Source organism: Lissotriton helveticus, chromosome 7 (genome assembly GCF_964261635.1).
Source record: "Lissotriton helveticus chromosome 7, aLisHel1.1, whole genome shotgun sequence".
Taxonomy (NCBI): domain Eukaryota; kingdom Metazoa; phylum Chordata; class Amphibia; order Caudata; family Salamandridae; genus Lissotriton; species Lissotriton helveticus.
In genome coordinates this window covers 1,540,933,646-1,540,950,181 of record NC_136068.1, presented here as the reverse complement: position 1 = coordinate 1,540,950,181, position 16,536 = coordinate 1,540,933,646, and the positions used below count along the sequence as shown (strand labels likewise).

At 45.3% G+C, this 16,536-nt stretch overlaps 1 protein-coding gene across 1 annotated transcript in view; it reads right to left on the bottom strand.

Moving 5' to 3' along the window:
• The window catches only part of LOC144770466 (branched-chain-amino-acid aminotransferase, cytosolic-like), a 167,354-nt gene that overhangs the window by 108,197 nt on the left and 42,621 nt on the right, over positions 1-16,536 (bottom strand). The window contains exon 2 of the mRNA XM_078654990.1: positions 10,611-10,685. Coding sequence (XP_078511116.1) covers positions 10,611-10,685 — 75 coding nt within the window. The remainder of the gene's footprint in view (positions 1-10,610; positions 10,686-16,536) is intronic.

The following is a 16,536-nucleotide window of genomic DNA, read 5'->3' as shown; positions in this document are numbered from 1 at the left end:
GTAATTGTTCGATTATTGTCCATCTCAAATCATTAACGCAATGTTGCATTGTGAGAAAATGTGTGGCCATTTTCGTTGTGCTTTTCTTGCATCGTACGTTACTTTTGTGTTCATTTAGACGCGTTTTTATGGCTCGTGTTGTCATTCCCACATATTCAAGGTGGCAAGGGCATTTGATGAGGTAGATAACGTTTTTTGAGTTGCAGTTCGTAAATCTACGCTGCTCCCATGTTGATCCATTACTGAAGGTGAGTTTTTTACTTTTTTCCTTTAAGTGACAGCTGCTACAGTTCCCACAGGGAAAATGGCCTTGGATCCCTATTGATAGTTGCGGGGACACAGTAGTAGGTTTTGGTCTGGTGTGTACCAAAATGTCTCTTAGGTTGCGTCCTCTGCGGTGGGCAAACATCGGTTTGTCTAGATCCAGATCACCACTCGTTAGTATTCTCCAGTGCTTGTTCACTATCTTGGATACTTCATTCGACATGGTGTTGTAGGTTGTCACACAGATTGGTCTTTTATTTCCAGTGGGTTCCCTTGTTCGTTCCTCCAGTAATGACTCTCTGTTGTTATTTCTTGCTCTTTTTAGCGCTTTGTTGATGATCCTGTTTGGGTATTCTCGTTGTTTGAGTTTGTCTTTGAGGTCAACCGCTTGTTCCTTGAAAATAGACACATCTGTGCAGTTACGCCTTAAGCGCAAGAACTGCCCGTAGGGCAGGTTTTCCCGTAGATGCCGAGGGTGAAAGCTATCGTACCTCAGTAGGCAATTTCTGGAAGTAGGTTTAAAATGGGTAGTCGTTTTTAGTATGCCTGCATCTGCATAGATGTTGAGATCTAGGAAAACCATTGTTTGGTCAGAAATTGTGCTCGTGAATTTCAAGAATGTGTTTTGGGTATTTAACCAAATCACAAAGGTTTCCGCTGACTGGCGGTCGCCTTGCCATATGACCAGGATGTCATCAATGTACCTTCTCCAACATTTTATATTTGACCTGTACGGGTTCTGTTCATGGAGTATCTTGCTGGTCTCTAGGTGGTGCACATAGAGACCAGCCAGGCTGGGAGCAAAGGTGCTTCCCATGCTGGTCCCATGGCATTGTTGGTAAATAGTTGTTTTATATTGGAAAAAGTTTTTTTGCAGAGCCAGTGAGATACATTCCAGAACTAAACCTCGTGGTGTTTGATAATTCCATTTGGTGGTGAAGAGTACTTCTTCGATGATCATCAACGTCTCATCGTGGGGCAGGCTGGTGTATAGACTTTCCACGTCAAGGGACATGAGTAGTTGGGTAGTCCCTTGACGTGGAAAGTCTATACACCAGCCTGCCCCACGATGAGACGTTGATGATCATCGAAGAAGTACTCTTCACCACCAAATGGAATTATCAAACACCACGAGGTTTAGTTCTGGAATGTATCTCACTGGCTCTGCAAAAAAACTTTTTCCAATATAAAACAACTATTTACCAACAATGCCATGGGACCAGCATGGGAAGCACCTTTGCTCCCAGCCTGGCTGGTCTCTATGTGCACCACCTAGAGACCAGCAAGATACTCCATGAACAGAACCCGTACAGGTCAAATATAAAATGTTGGAGAAGGTACATTGATGACATCCTGGTCATATGGCAAGGCGACCGCCAGTCAGCGGAAACCTTTGTGATTTGGTTAAATACCCAAAACACATTCTTGAAATTCACGAGCACAATTTCTGACCAAACAATGGTTTTCCTAGATCTCAACATCTATGCAGATGCAGGCATACTAAAAACGACTACCCATTTTAAACCTACTTCCAGAAATTGCCTACTGAGGTACGATAGCTTTCACCCTCGGCATCTACGGGAAAACCTGCCCTACGGGCAGTTCTTGCGCTTAAGGCGTAACTGCACAGATGTGTCTATTTTCAAGGAACAAGCGGTTGACCTCAAAGACAAACTCAAACAACGAGAATACCCAAACAGGATCATCAACAAAGCGCTAAAAAGAGCAAGAAATAACAACAGAGAGTCATTACTGGAGGAACGAACAAGGGAACCCACTGGAAATAAAAGACCAATCTGTGTGACAACCTACAACACCATGTCGAATGAAGTATCCAAGATAGTGAACAAGCACTGGAGAATACTAACGAGTGGTGATCTGGATCTAGACAAACCGATGTTTGCCCACCGCAGAGGACGCAACCTAAGAGACATTTTGGTACACACCAGACCAAAACCTACTACTGTGTCCCCGCAACTATCAATAGGGATCCAAGGCCATTTTCCCTGTGGGAACTGTAGCAGCTGTCACTTAACGGAAAAAAGTAAAAAACTCACCTTCAGTAATGGATCAACATGGGAGCAGCGTAGATTTACGAACTGCAACTCAAAAAACGTTATCTACCTCATCAAATGCCCTTGCCACCTTGAATATGTGGGAATGACAACACGAGCCATAAAAACGCGTCTAAATGAACACAAAAGTAACGTACGATGCAAGAAAAGCACAACGAAAATGGCCACACATTTTCTCACAATGCAACATTGCGTTAATGATTTGAGATGGACAATAATCGAACAATTACCCACTGATGCTGGCCTTTTCCAAAAGGAACAAAGATGGGTGTTCCGTCTGGGCACACATATCAATGGGCTCAATGATGATGTGCCATGGAGCCAACTGTCAGCATGAACATCATAATAACACCTATGCCACAGATCACACAGCCAAATATTCCATTACTCTCAAGAAAGGACCACGAAGTTTTTTCAAGTAGTGTCCTATTGAAAAACATCGAGGGAACAACACTGCTCCTGCTGTTTTTCTCACCCGCTGTACTAAGCCTTGTGACCACATACTGTACTACTCTGAAGATAATTGGCACTTCTCAAATACACTAAATCCTCAGCGCTTCCCATTCAAGAATCGGAGCGCTTGCAGGCTGTGCGCATGCGCGAAGGAACGAAGAACTGCGCATGCGCGAGGAAGTAGCGGCGTCAAGCGGCACTGACAAGACCAGACAGACGCGATTCTCATGTTAACACGGCAGCAACATATGAGCGCCTTGTATGGCTACCATGCGGAATACCCATACATTTAGACACTCCGGTTTCCGCCCAATTAACGAAACCAATTAACAAAACAGAGTATAAATACCCATGTCTTTCGCATGACTCCATACCAGCGGAGCAGCGAGAGGGGTAAGGCGGTGATCAAAGTGTCCGGACCTTGTGAGTATACCATCCAAGAAAACATCTCATTTGAAATCGACCTTTATCCTTAGAAGTAAGTGGGAATAGATGGCTATTTACAAAATGCATTATTCTCTACCACAGATAGCCATTGAAGCTACACCCCAACGCGCTGTTCATGAAGCCCACCAACCAGGCTTCACAAGTATGAGTATACCTGACAGTAAAAATCCTAGTTCTATGTGTTTTATGTTGTTTGTGGTGTGAGTCCTTTTTACTAGCTTATTAAAAAGCACATGGTGTGGTTCTAGGCGACTGCGCCTTGCAACTACCCGCTACATGGGTAACCATTAGTTTTTTGGTTTTTGTCTTTCTACAGGTCATTGTACTTGTAGCAGACCGCTGTAGGCACACTTAGCCTATTCCTACAAAATTTCACTTTTTTGTAAATATTACACTTTTTTTGTAGAAGAAGACGTGAGTAGGGAAGGGTTTTGTGCCCCTGTCCTGAAGAAGGAGCTTGTCTCCGAAACATGTCGACAAACACAGCACACCAGAGATCCTGTTCATTAATATAACAGGTTGATCTCGCCCTGCACTTATTTTTACTAGTATCAGCCAGAGTTCAGAATAAAAAATTTTTTCACTCGAGTGCCAGATACTTTTTAATTTTCCTTCACCACTTTTTCCCTACTCACTTTAGTCACATACCCCACACACTGTACACCACACATAGCCAACTCTATAGTGCTCCCGCGTATCCGTAGGTCGCAGCACGCCGCATCCCGATAGAGGGGTGCGAAGACCCCAATGATGAAGCATGACACCAAGGGGCCTTTTGGTGTGTGAGGGGTATTTTAACAAACACTGAGTGCTTCAATATCCATTGATCACTCTTTCCTTCCCTTGATGTTGGATTTCTTTTGTTTATTTACTTATGATAGTGGAGTATAAATCCAACTAATAGCTCTACCTCCCTCCTTTGTTTAAATTATTATTTTTTCCAAGTGCCAGGGACAAGGGATCCTGAAACCACAAAAGGGACCAAGAAGTCTCAAATTTCGAATCTATTGAGGTCAGGAGCAGGGTTCACTGGCAGTCCCAGGTATCTCTGGACCACCTTGTAGCAGTCAAGGAAATCTAGACCCAGGCAACTGCCCCCAAAAAATTCTACACCTGCTTTCTAGCACAAACTCGACGGGAAGGTGTTGGGTGGAGCGCTTCACATGAGCACTAATTATATTACACAAGGTGGTCACATTCAGGCGGGGTAGGTTGAATAATGTGCCAAGTTTCACAGGATGTTGAGCTAACGTCGAGACTGCTCCAAAATCAGCAGCTCCGGACTCAGTGACCACATCCTGGGCAGAGGGAGGACGGCAGGCAGAAGCCACGTGAAAGCTCGGCTCGTTACGGGCTCCAGGTTCTAACAGGACCTCGAGCTGAGCTAGAGCCAGGCTTCGGACTCTAGGCTCGGGCTTTCAGTGGTTCCCCACCTCTATACCCACTAATCGGACGAGACAAGCACAGTGGGGCGCGAGGTGACAGGCCCGAGGATTACACTGAATGAGAGTTAAGGCAAAGGAGTTGGAGTGACAACTGTCGGGGTATGTGGGTGGGGGGCGGGCGGGGAGCTATTAAAATAATTATGACTGGGTTTTGGAGTAACTTCAAATTAGAGGGGGTTGAGGTTTTCACGAGTTTCAACTAATAGTGAGTTAGAGTTTAATCTGCAGTTGCCAAGAATGTGTTGGATTATTTAAGGTGTACAAATGTATAATTAATGCGACCTGTTGTTTGATATAAAGCGTGCCTAATGCGCTGCGCTACCCCATCTGAAAATAAGTTTTGAAATTCAAAAGGATATTAATGAGCCAAACAGTGGTGTGAGCTGGGTTTAAAATGATCATTTATCCCCATCTAGTGGAGTTATTTAGAAATGCAGTTTAGGTTTCCCCACCGATTCTCACATTACATAATACATAAATCATAATACATGTGTATACTCCACTGCAGAAAGCTAATGTGACGAAATATTACAGCACATAAAATGGTTTCTGTGAAATGATACTGTGGTGGAATATTGGTCGCGGATCCACTATTCTATTGTAGATTGTGCATGTGAAATAATACACGGGGGCTAGATCCTTCATGAGCAAGGGTTTAGTTATGAATACAGGTTCCCTGCTTTAAATCCGGTAACAATTTATATAAGAACTCCCAACTTTGGTTGAGTCTGCCCTGGTGGCAGCACACTACCAGGGTGTGAATTGGTGCCAATAATAAAGCATGCCACTATCGAGTGGGTGAGGAGTCTACTCCAAAATCTTCGGATTTCCCCCAGGAACTCGCTAACAATCCAGCCTAGTTGCCCATATGTGTATAAATCCATTTGTGATCTGCAAGCGCAGAGAGCTGAGCTTGTCTGCCCTGCCATTCAAGGATGACACCAGGTGGATCATGATCGGGGATATTTCCTGACACTCAGCCAACTCCAGAGGCAGAGACTCTCTTGGCACAGGACTCCACTCTGTCCTTCTTGTTGCACTACCACACGGCAGTGGTCTTGTCCACGAGAACCTGCACCAGCTTCCCTTTGATCAAATGCATGATAGCCTTCGGCATTACACGAATTGTCCACAGCTCCAAAGATTAATATGGAGCAGTGTTTACACCGCAAGCCAGATTCCTCTGATCTCTACCTCCCTCCAGATGACCTCTCCGACCCAGCAGTGATGCATTAATCTCAGCTCTGAGTACAGAAGGCAGGAGGGACTGCTGCTGGTCCAATTGTGCCCGAAGAGCCCCCACTGTAGAACCCATTGAGTAGCCTCCAAACCCTTGATGGCATCTGACAGGATGACTTGGTGCTGGGCCCACTGGGACCATGTGGTGAAGTCAACAAGCAGAATGCAGGAGGCAAACAGGCCAAAAAAGTGTCAGAACTGCTCTCACTGAGTACCAGGATCAAGGTTGAAAAATTGGGATCATAGCCTGAATTACCTTGACTCACTACAACACTGGGAAGGCCCTGAACTACATGTCCAAGACAGATCCTATAAAGGGAAGGCTCTGATGAGTTACATCTGATGTGGGCTCCTAGATAGAGACCCCCAATGAGGTTACAAATCAGTCACCCGGATCCAGGGTAGACAGAACATGAGCCAGAGTGAGCCTTTTCAATTGGTCATTCCTTACGACGGTATTTAGAGGATAAAGATCAAAGATAGGTAGACGCTTTCCAGCCTTCCACCGTTCTTCTGCAGAAGGAAATAGCAAGAGTAACAACCCTATTGTAGCCCCTTTTAGCACCTCTTACTTTAAAATGGACAGGAGTTCCTCTCAGAACTGTTTGGAAGCGAGAGAAAGGTGCCGCCAGGCAGAAAACAATGGTAGAGGATAGCCCTCACGAATTATATGAAGGACCCCTCTATCAAACGTGATGGATTGCCACCCTGCAACAACGTGCTTGAACCTTATTCCATAGGGTGGTTAAGTGCCAAGAATGGCAAGCTAAAGTAGCTTGGTGCTGTTGCCACAGGGAAGGAGGGCTGGAAGGACTGATGCTCGTCGAGACCCACTTGTTGTTTCCACAATCCATATCCCTGGCTACCAATAAACTGAGTGACTACAAAGGGAGCTGGAAAGACTGGCGTAGCTGGTAAGCCAACACCCTGGAGTAGCTTCAGAATTTCCTGAACTGGGGGAAAACTGTTTGGCAGGGTTGAAAGACCCAGAGAATGTACTGTCGCCCTTCTCTCCTTAGTTTGCTCTAAGGTGAATCAACATTTTTTGCCAATTGGGAGTGTGCCTTCGACAGGTATATCCATAAGAGAGGCCTGTACATCTCATGGGAAACCTGTAGATCTCCTCAACACATTGCGCAAAAGCACAACACTAGTGCGAACCACTATCCCAGATGATAGGCAGTATTATGAACAGCACAAATCATGTATTTAGCTGTATCTTGACCATCTGTCTGAGCCAAGGAGGCCCAAGTTCTTCCGAAAACGCCATCCAGATCAGACCCGTTTTGAATGCTCTAAATGCCAGGCTAGTTAAAGAGAACATGTGTTTTCCAAATGCCTAAATCCTCTTCAACTCTCTTTCTAGGGGGCAGCATCGTAGGGAATGAATTGGGGTTCACCTCAGTAGTTGAAACCTGGTCACTAGATTCACTGGAGTAGGATGCTGTGTTAAGAAATAAGGCTAGCCAGTAGCCAGTCTGTTCTGGCCACCTTCCTATTCACTGGTGACCAGGAACAGGGCTGGAACCAAGTGCTCATTAAGGTGTCTGTAATGACATTTTTCTTGACTTCAACTGGAGGCAGTTGTAGGTCTAGGACCTTAGCTGGCACTCAAATTAGCAAAGGAAGTACTCGCTTATGTTGGGGGCCCAAGAGGTGAATTCCCCAGTATCAGGGGAAGTATCAAACCCACTGGCCTCCTTCAAGTCCACGTAAAGGCGGTCTTCATAATGAGAAGGTAAACTATGCCCATTGTCATCATTGGACGGTAGCAAGTTCTGGTCAGAGTTGGAGCCAAAAGGATGATAGAGCCTCCAAGGGTACATATTTATTTATTTTGCGGGTTTGTAGAGCGCTAGAATAAACTCCCAAGGGAGTATCTCCGCGCTATCTGACTGCTGAACCTGCAGGAGATCGAAGACGGTAGCAAGTTCTGGTCAGAGTTGGAGCCAAAAGGATGATAGAGCCTCCAAGGGTACATATTTATTTATTTTGCGGGTTTGTAGAGCGCTAGAATAAACTCCCAAGGGAGTATCTCCGCGCTATCTGACTGCTGAACCTGCAGGAGATCGAATTCTCTGGCTCCAAACTAGTTCTTAGACTGTGTGGTTAGACCTGAAACAAGAACGTCTTCAGCTTTTTCCTGAAGGCCAGATGGTTTTCAAGCTGCCTAAGCTGGAGAGGGAGACCATTCCATATCCTCGGTCCCCTCACAGACAGAGCCTTACCCCCTTGCCTTGCCCGCTTGATCCTAGGAATCGTGAGAAGCATTTGGTCACTGGACCGTAGAGCACGAGAAGGAACGTACGGCACAAACTTGTCTGCCAGATAGGAGGGACCCAAACCATGAAGTCCTTTGTGGACCGTACAACAGATCTTAAAAACAACTCTCTGACGGATGGAAAGCCAATGAAGCCTGGCAAGTAGAGGTTTTGAAGGTGTTCTCATAGGGGCATTTAGAACCGACCTGGCTGCGGTGTTCTGCACAACCTGCAACCTATCCAGGTCCTCCTCATTAGCTGACAGCAAGAGACCATTACAATAGTCAAGACGGCTGATAACCAAGGCCTGGACCAAGGTCTTTCTGATGGTGTCTGGAAGCAATGGAAAAACTCTGCGCAGCAATCCAATGGTCCGAAAGCAAGATCCAACAATGTTGGTAACATGCTGCTTCAAGCTGAGTTCTTGTTCCAGACGTACCCCTAGGTTCTTGACTATTTGCTTAGGCTCGGGGACTGGGCCTAGATCTAAAGGCCACCAGTCAGGAGCCCAGCTGATCTTAGCCTCACCGAAAAGCATAACCTCTGTCTTTGAAACATTGCACTGCAACATATTCAAAGACATCCACTGGGAAACTGCTCTCATCCCCTCAGAGAAAGAATGTAATACCTCTGGAGTAAGATGGTCAAAGGGAAAGAGCAGCTGGGTATCGTCAGCATATGACACTGGGCAAAAACCAAAGGCTCTCAGGATATTAGCCAGGGGGCCACATAGATGTTGAATAATGTAGAGCTCAAACAGGAGCCCTGTGGCACCCCCTTAGTAATCCTGGTCTCCTCGGATCGGAAATCGCCCATGGTGACACATTGGGTCCGATCCGAAAGAAAGCTCTTCAGCCAAGCCAATGCCATGCCCCCTAGTCCACTCCCAGTCAGACGCTCGACCAAAATCTCATGTGAGATGGTATCAAAAGCTGCCGATAGATCTAGCAGCACCAGGACAGCTGATGTTCCTTTGTCCTGGAGCATGCGTAGATCATCGGTAATCGACAGCAACGCTGTTTCCGTGCTGTATTTTGGTCTAAAGCCCGACATATCTGGTAGTGGAAGCAAAGGATTCATCTCGGATTGTATGGGGATCGGGTGCTTTGGAGAGGTTTCGGAGCACGACAACGGTTGAGCCAATGCTGGTTCATAATCGGCATTTATTGTTTGTACCAGAGTTTCCTCCGGTTTGGCATAAGGGTCAATGAAGGAGCGACCGACATGGGTCTTGGAGCCAGGATGGAAGTCTGCACCAGAGTTGGTGAACCAGTGACAATTCCAAGGGATTCAGATGGAGCGGAGGATGGATCAGCTGATGGTAATCCCACTGAGAGTCCTGCAGACCATTGCTGCCTTAAGATATACCAGTGGGATCCGGAAGAGTGCCAAAGATACAGAACACGGCCTCCTTAATGGATTTCCACCTACAGTGATCACCGATAGCCCTGGGAATTCAGGGTGCGTCTGGATCAACTCTGTGATTGGCTCCTCAATTGGAGATCGGAAACAAGATCAATTGGCACTTTTAGGCCCTCACAACTTCTTTTTTGATAGTGGCTAGATGGGGTCAAGTGCCGATTCACTTTCTTATGTTTCTTAATGGCCGTTTGACTTATCGGAGGACTTTGACTGTGAAGAATCCTCCTTACGAGAGCTGGAAGGAAACCACACTCTCGAACTTTCATGAGGCGCCTGACTTTTTTCCCGTATTCAGCAACACACAGCTTCACGACATAAAGGATGGCTTTCGGGACGGGTGCATGAGAGCGCTCCAATCACAGGACTTGGAAGGCATGATCCTAGCCCAAACACCAACACACCTCGTGCAGATCGGTGATGGATACCAGTTTTCAGCTGTCACAGCATGGTTTGAAGCCTGTAGTTTTAAGAGCGGACATTGTTCCTTTGCACACTGGTTTCATTTTGGGAATCATCAAAAGATAGAAGTGGGAGTAGAGTTCTGGACCGCATTCTAAGGTGGAGAAAGACGGACATTGGCACTAAGCTCAGTGACGACAAGCATCAATGGGAAGATGGGGCGGGCATGCGCTTTAACAATTAAAAAAATATCAAAACTAACGGGTGTGCGCAAATATAAAATAAAGTATATTATAATAAAACACTTACCTGAAAACAGGACCTCCTGCTCCGGACCTCGTAGCGCTGCAGCTCGGCCACCAGGACACTCCATTGACCAATCAGGGTGCTCCTCTCACCAGTGTGAGAGCAGCGCCCCGATTGGAGGGAGCAGCCACTCTCGCGCTCCAGAGGGCACCGGAGCCCTGCACTTACTCTCACCCAGCTGTCTTACTGACGGTCATCTAGTAAAATCCCTACTCTTGTTCAGGACTCTATTGCCTTGCATGCAGGTTCACACTACATATGTCACATACATCATACATTCATATTAAAAATATAATTACCTTGAATGCAGTACTCAGACTTCTCCATGGCAAACTGTGCCATCGTGGAGCAAAGCCAATCTGTCTACAGAAAACCTGAAAGACAAAAAAATAACAAATGAATAACTAAGTATAATACATTTCCAACATAAAAGTGCAAAGTGGTAGTGTCCTTTTTCTATGCGCTAACACCTTCAAATCAACAAACGTGTAACAGCATAGAGCATTTAACACACCTAGCCATCCTGCTTGGAATATATAGGCCATACAAATCAATATATTTTTTATTATTCCCACTAAAAAAGGAAAATCTGTATTAATAGGAGTCTCTTTCGTGCTTTTAGGTAACTACAGTCTGCACTTTAAGTCCTCGTCTGATGTCATCTCTTATTTCAGGTGGAAATGGCAGTCCACAAAACGAAGGAAACATTTTAAGAACAGATACAGAAAGCTAGATGCAATTAGCCAATCACTTTGTGACTGCAAAGCCCAGGGGAAGTTTCAACATTAATAGAAAGGAGCATAATATTTTAATTCAGTAATAAAAAAAAGGAGAAATGCATGTCCTCGTCATAAGCAGTAGGCACATCCTCCTCGCCCTGATTAAAGTGCATCTCAACCCTTTTCGTACATTTTCACAGCATGCTGCGCAGCAAGAGGATCAAGACCCCGTCCAATTCAGAGCTCTTTAGTGGGAGTCGACTGCTGACAATTTCAGGTTTCAAGGAATTTCACTATCGATCTACAGGTATATGAATCAGTAATACGTTCCAGATGGGAATGCATTCACACCCTAGCCTCCATTTAAATTTCTAATATTTTTTATCTAACAATTCTTGCATTCGGGTTTTCCGGATTCCTTTCTAGATCACCCTGCTCAGTTTCCCTCAGTGACCCACAAAGCAGGCTCCGCCCATCCATTTGTTCAGCATAGCCTGTTGTCCTTCTTCAGTTTCTTTGACGTGACAACTTTTAAAAAACCTCCACTTTGTGAGAGGAAAAGAGGCGCTAGAGGAGGTGGGGCCTACGAAAGCAGACGGTGTTAACATCCCATCACTTACTCGAGCAGAACACCTGCACTCCCCCCGAAATACCACAGAGGCTTCAAATGTTGATGCCCATGACCGCGAGGGAGGAGGCGGCAAACCCCAGGCGGTAACTGGAGACTCTCTCTGTAGGCTTTTCCAGCTCACGTTCTCTTTCACCAGGCGACCTTGTGAGGAAAGCAGATACTGTGCGACTCGCTGGCAGAGTTTGTGTTGGCAGGTATGGTTCGTGTTGTGCGGCCTGGTTTCAGTTTGCATCCCACAGTCTGTGCCCCTGCTACTGGTTTATCAGGTCTCGCCTACGTAGCGCGCATGCGCTGCATAGGAGGGGACCTTCTGGAATCGATCAGCTTTTTGTGCAAAAACGTGCACGTTTTGCATTGCTTTGTATTGCAACACGTGCACGTTTGTCGTATCCCTTGCTGGAGCGAACTTAGGCAACATCAGTTTGTAATTATCTTGCAAACAGATGGTGCCCCTGCTCGCTCCCGCAAGGGAAACGCTGTGTATGTCTGGGCCCTGTTACCATGCAGAGACTGCTTGTCTCTGGTGTCCGCCTCCGGTGCTGCCGAACGTCAAGATGCTTTGTCTGGATTTCACGTCACGCCTTTTCCTTCCACTGCACTACACCTCTGCACAACTCACTGCATTGTGTCTGTGACGTCACAGTGGCGTTATTTAGGTGCCCACACCCACTCACATCACTGGGAAAAAGGTATACTTAATGTTTTATATTTTAATGGATTTCTTTTTAAAAAAAAGAGTCTACACAGACAAGCATAGCTTCAGAACTCCGAAAGAATCAAACGTTCATTTTTCTTGTATTATTACTAATTTTAGAGTGCGTGTTTGGTGTCCTGAACATGCGTTTTGAAAGTAGACACATTTCTATACTTAATTCATACATTTTGGACCGATGGACAATACGAGTTTACCACAGACAGGCGCTGCTCATAAGATAGTTATGTGCGACAAAGGGTTTCAATTTATACTGGAAGATAGGTGATAATACCAGGAGTCGGGGAAGTTGGGTAAAACGGTAGAACATTTGACCGTTTATATGAAGAAAACAAGTCACACAAAAAAATTTAATACATGTTCTTGGACGGCTTGCCTTGGCACCAACCCTTCTGACAATTATGTGGCAACATTGTATCCACATACTGAGCGGGTCAAAGCAGCACTATGTACACACATATAAGGAACAAATGTGGCCTAACGGCCAGAGCTGCCGACTTCGGAACTGGAGAGCCAGCTCCAAGTCCCTGGGGCTGCTCAACATCCTGTGATTCTGGGCAAATCACTTAATTAACCCTAATTCAATTACCTAGTCACACCTGCTGTCAAACATCAAGGAACCCCAAGTCTTGGGTAAGAAGACTGACATAATACCATCTGTCAGTTACATTCCATAAGCTAACTCTTTGCCTTGCACACCACACTGGCACCAGCAGAAATACACCACAAATCACCTCACTTTCCAAAAGGCTACAGAACAATCAACCCACTCGCACAGGCAGAGTAATCCCAAAAACAATGAGAACTACACTCCAACCACGCTTATGGTAAAACATTCCTCCATCACCAACAATCAATGTACAACCTTCATTTCTGCCTCCCAACACCACCACCACCTTAAAGCAATCCATATAACACATTTGGACTCCCATTTTTCGCAGGACGTGTTCAGCCTAACGAGCCAATCCAACATGAGAACAGTTGCTTATCCAAATACCAATTAAAAAATATTAATATGAAATATTCATTTAGACCCCAACAAATACCAGAGGGAAGCACATAAGAAACATACAGCCACACGAAAATGTTATCTATATAAGGTCTATAACACATCTGACTCAACATTTCTGTTGGGCTGTTACAGTCTTACAGAAATACTTGTTTTATAGAATGTTTTTCATAGAAATTATAAAATCTGAAAGCCATGCAATTGTATGAAACAATAATAGGAATTGGCATGTTCATATCTTATTTTTTTTATTTTATATGAAGGTAGAACAGCGAATTTATGAATCATAACCAGTTCAAGTCGAAATAAAAGTAACCGTGCTAAGACCTCAGTGTGTTTTCCCAAATAGGACAGGCGAAGATTTGGCAGCTGTGAGCTCTGCAGTTTTTTTCCTTAATCCTTTTTGTGAAATCTGACCATCCGCCCTCAACATAGTCAACAAGCGCCCCCAAGCATTGGCATAGCTAATAGGTCTCGCCTTTGGGCCCTTATAAGTAGTTAGCCATGCAACAGTTGATGTTGTTGCACCAAGGATGTTGTGCTGCATAACTAAATAATTATAAGGTCCCAAAAGCGAGACTTATTGGCTATGCCAATGCTTGTTCTCCCCTTACAGGACCCAATCTGGGCTGAGAGAGATCCCTACCGACCCTAGATGGCATTAGAATCACTGACGTCACCACATTCAGTTTCGAACCTTGTGACCATGCCGGGAGGGGAGGCTCTGGTCTGGCCCATAAAGTATCTCCGACTCCCACAGGGCCATACTGAAGGCACACACCCTGTGGTAAGTGTGAGGAACACTATACTGTTACAGTAAGCTCTATGCTGCTTTCGGCAACTGCACCCACAGTCTATGGGAATGTCTCTAAATATTGTGGTGGTTGAAATGGCTTTACAAATTCATGATGTTGAGTATTTGTCAAAACCATTATGACTTATTGTGGTCGACTCAGACAAAGCGTCGCGTAAGTTATCACCAGTGCGCACCTTTAGCACGGTGGGAGCAGCACTCTTCCTTTTTCTAGTCTTTTTTCCGTCTTCATTGCAGCAAATACGGATTGATTTTCCCTGGAGTAATCCCCGTTTCATTTAACAGTAAGTACTCTTCCATTTTCTGCGAGTGAGCTAGTCACTCAATATCATGAACTTTCCTTTTCATTCAAGTTGTTCAGAGGAGCTAAACGTTTTTAGGTGGTGCAGACTTTGAATCCTGCAGAACATTTCAGACGGCAAAACACACAAGTAACTTTCCGCAAGGAAGCAAACCCCTGGTGTGGACAACTAGCCTGCACAGTCTTCTTCTGCCTACCACAGCTCGCAGCACGAGGCAGTGGGTCCGCCCATTTCAGCGATTGGCTAACAACTGTCAGTAACAGCTTTCTGCACTTTCACAAAGAGGCATTGACACACAAATTAGTTTCCTTCAGTACCACTGACCACTATGTCATTGTGTGCTTTTGTTTTCTGAGATTTAAAAAAATAGTTCTCCAAAGGAGAAGAACCAGGAGTTGTATAAGCAGGTCCTGCACACATACTCCCAAACGTAGAATAAGTCTGTCCGAATGGTATGCAGTTCCTAAATGTAAGCGAGAGTGTTCAGGTCAGTGAAGAAGTTCTCTCACACACCCCGTAGGATGTCATGCTTCATCATTGGGCCTGCAATGCCAGACAGGCACCCACGCAGGGGCTCTTTGGCGGAGATCTTTTAAGATGAAGCTGTTAACTGCCTAGTCCACACACCCACAGGCACCTAAGTGAGTGCAAAGAGGTGTCTAAAATAGGCTTCGGGCCACCCTATTGCCCAGATTTTATTTCTAGAGTGCACTAACCCAACTAAAAACAAGGACTCCTAACCGCATTCAATGGTCCTAAAGGGCATGTGTGGTGTAAAAGGTCGACATGTTTCTTGCCTGTAGTAGCCCCTAACGGGTCTTGTGGCAATTCGTCAGGACTGATAGTTTCAGAGAGAATATCTCAACTCTAAAACTACCGCACTGCTGGTTCTAAAGGTAAGGAGATACAATAGTTACCAGCTTTGCAAGTGAACACCAGGTCCGATTCACCTAGTATTCGGTGACCTGAAAGAGAAAGTGATAGTAAAAACAAATTTTAGATACTGTGTGGCAGAAACACCTCGCGGCGCTTGGTTCCCAAGTGAACCCGGTGTGAATGTGGCGGCAATGAGGCATTCATTGGCCATAAGGGGAACTCATTTTTATCTACTGTGTGGTGCCTCAACTTACTCAAAGTACAAATTACTGGGAAAGTCCTGTGTGTTCTAGCGCCCTCAGCGTGAAGTAAAAAAATGATTGGCGTGACTGAATAATCCTATTCAGCCCGTTGTGATTATTGCGGCATGTTCAACTGTTATCTGTGTCCCTGAAAAGTAGGAGAACTTCTCCAATCAAGAGTTCATTAAGGAGCCATACATAAAAATACGTATGGGATGAACAAACATTGTGAGTCACACATAAATGCAACAAGGTTATTGCGGCATGTTCGAACTTGTTTGTGATCCAAAATGGGGATTGCCACCTGACCCATAGTTCGTGTAACAAACAAGTATACCCATATACATACATGATGCGGGAAATTTGCATGACCCGGTAAAAATATTAATCAGGCAAAAGAAGCTTATGGTAAAGGGGGCGCGTTCTCTGTAAAGTCTGAAACGGACTGCTGGCTGCCACTCACCCCATATATTGTACATATATGCGGACAGGTGCTTTTCAACAGAGCGCGTTGTTGCTTACGACCGGTGTGAGTAAAGGTATACGATCAATTACATTGGAATGCATGGTCTTACTGGGAGCTTTGGCATGTTCTCTGCAGTGTGATCGGAAATATCATACTCACGGAAGGCCGCGTGGCAACTAGCCATGCTCCTACCACTGCTCTGGTTCTCGTGAAGGGAAACGCCGGGGCGGGTTTTTGATGGCTGCACGCCAATGTCAGGAACAGCGGAGACGCTGCATCGTTAACCCTGGCGGCCATATTAGGAGTGGATTTAATTGACTAATATTGTTGAAGTGGCCACATGTATACGAAGGCTGGAAATACTTTTGGTAGTGGGTTGTATTCAAATTACAGTGTGTTACCCTCTTAATGGGGTGCAGGAACATGCCCTACTGGATATATATGATATGGGGAG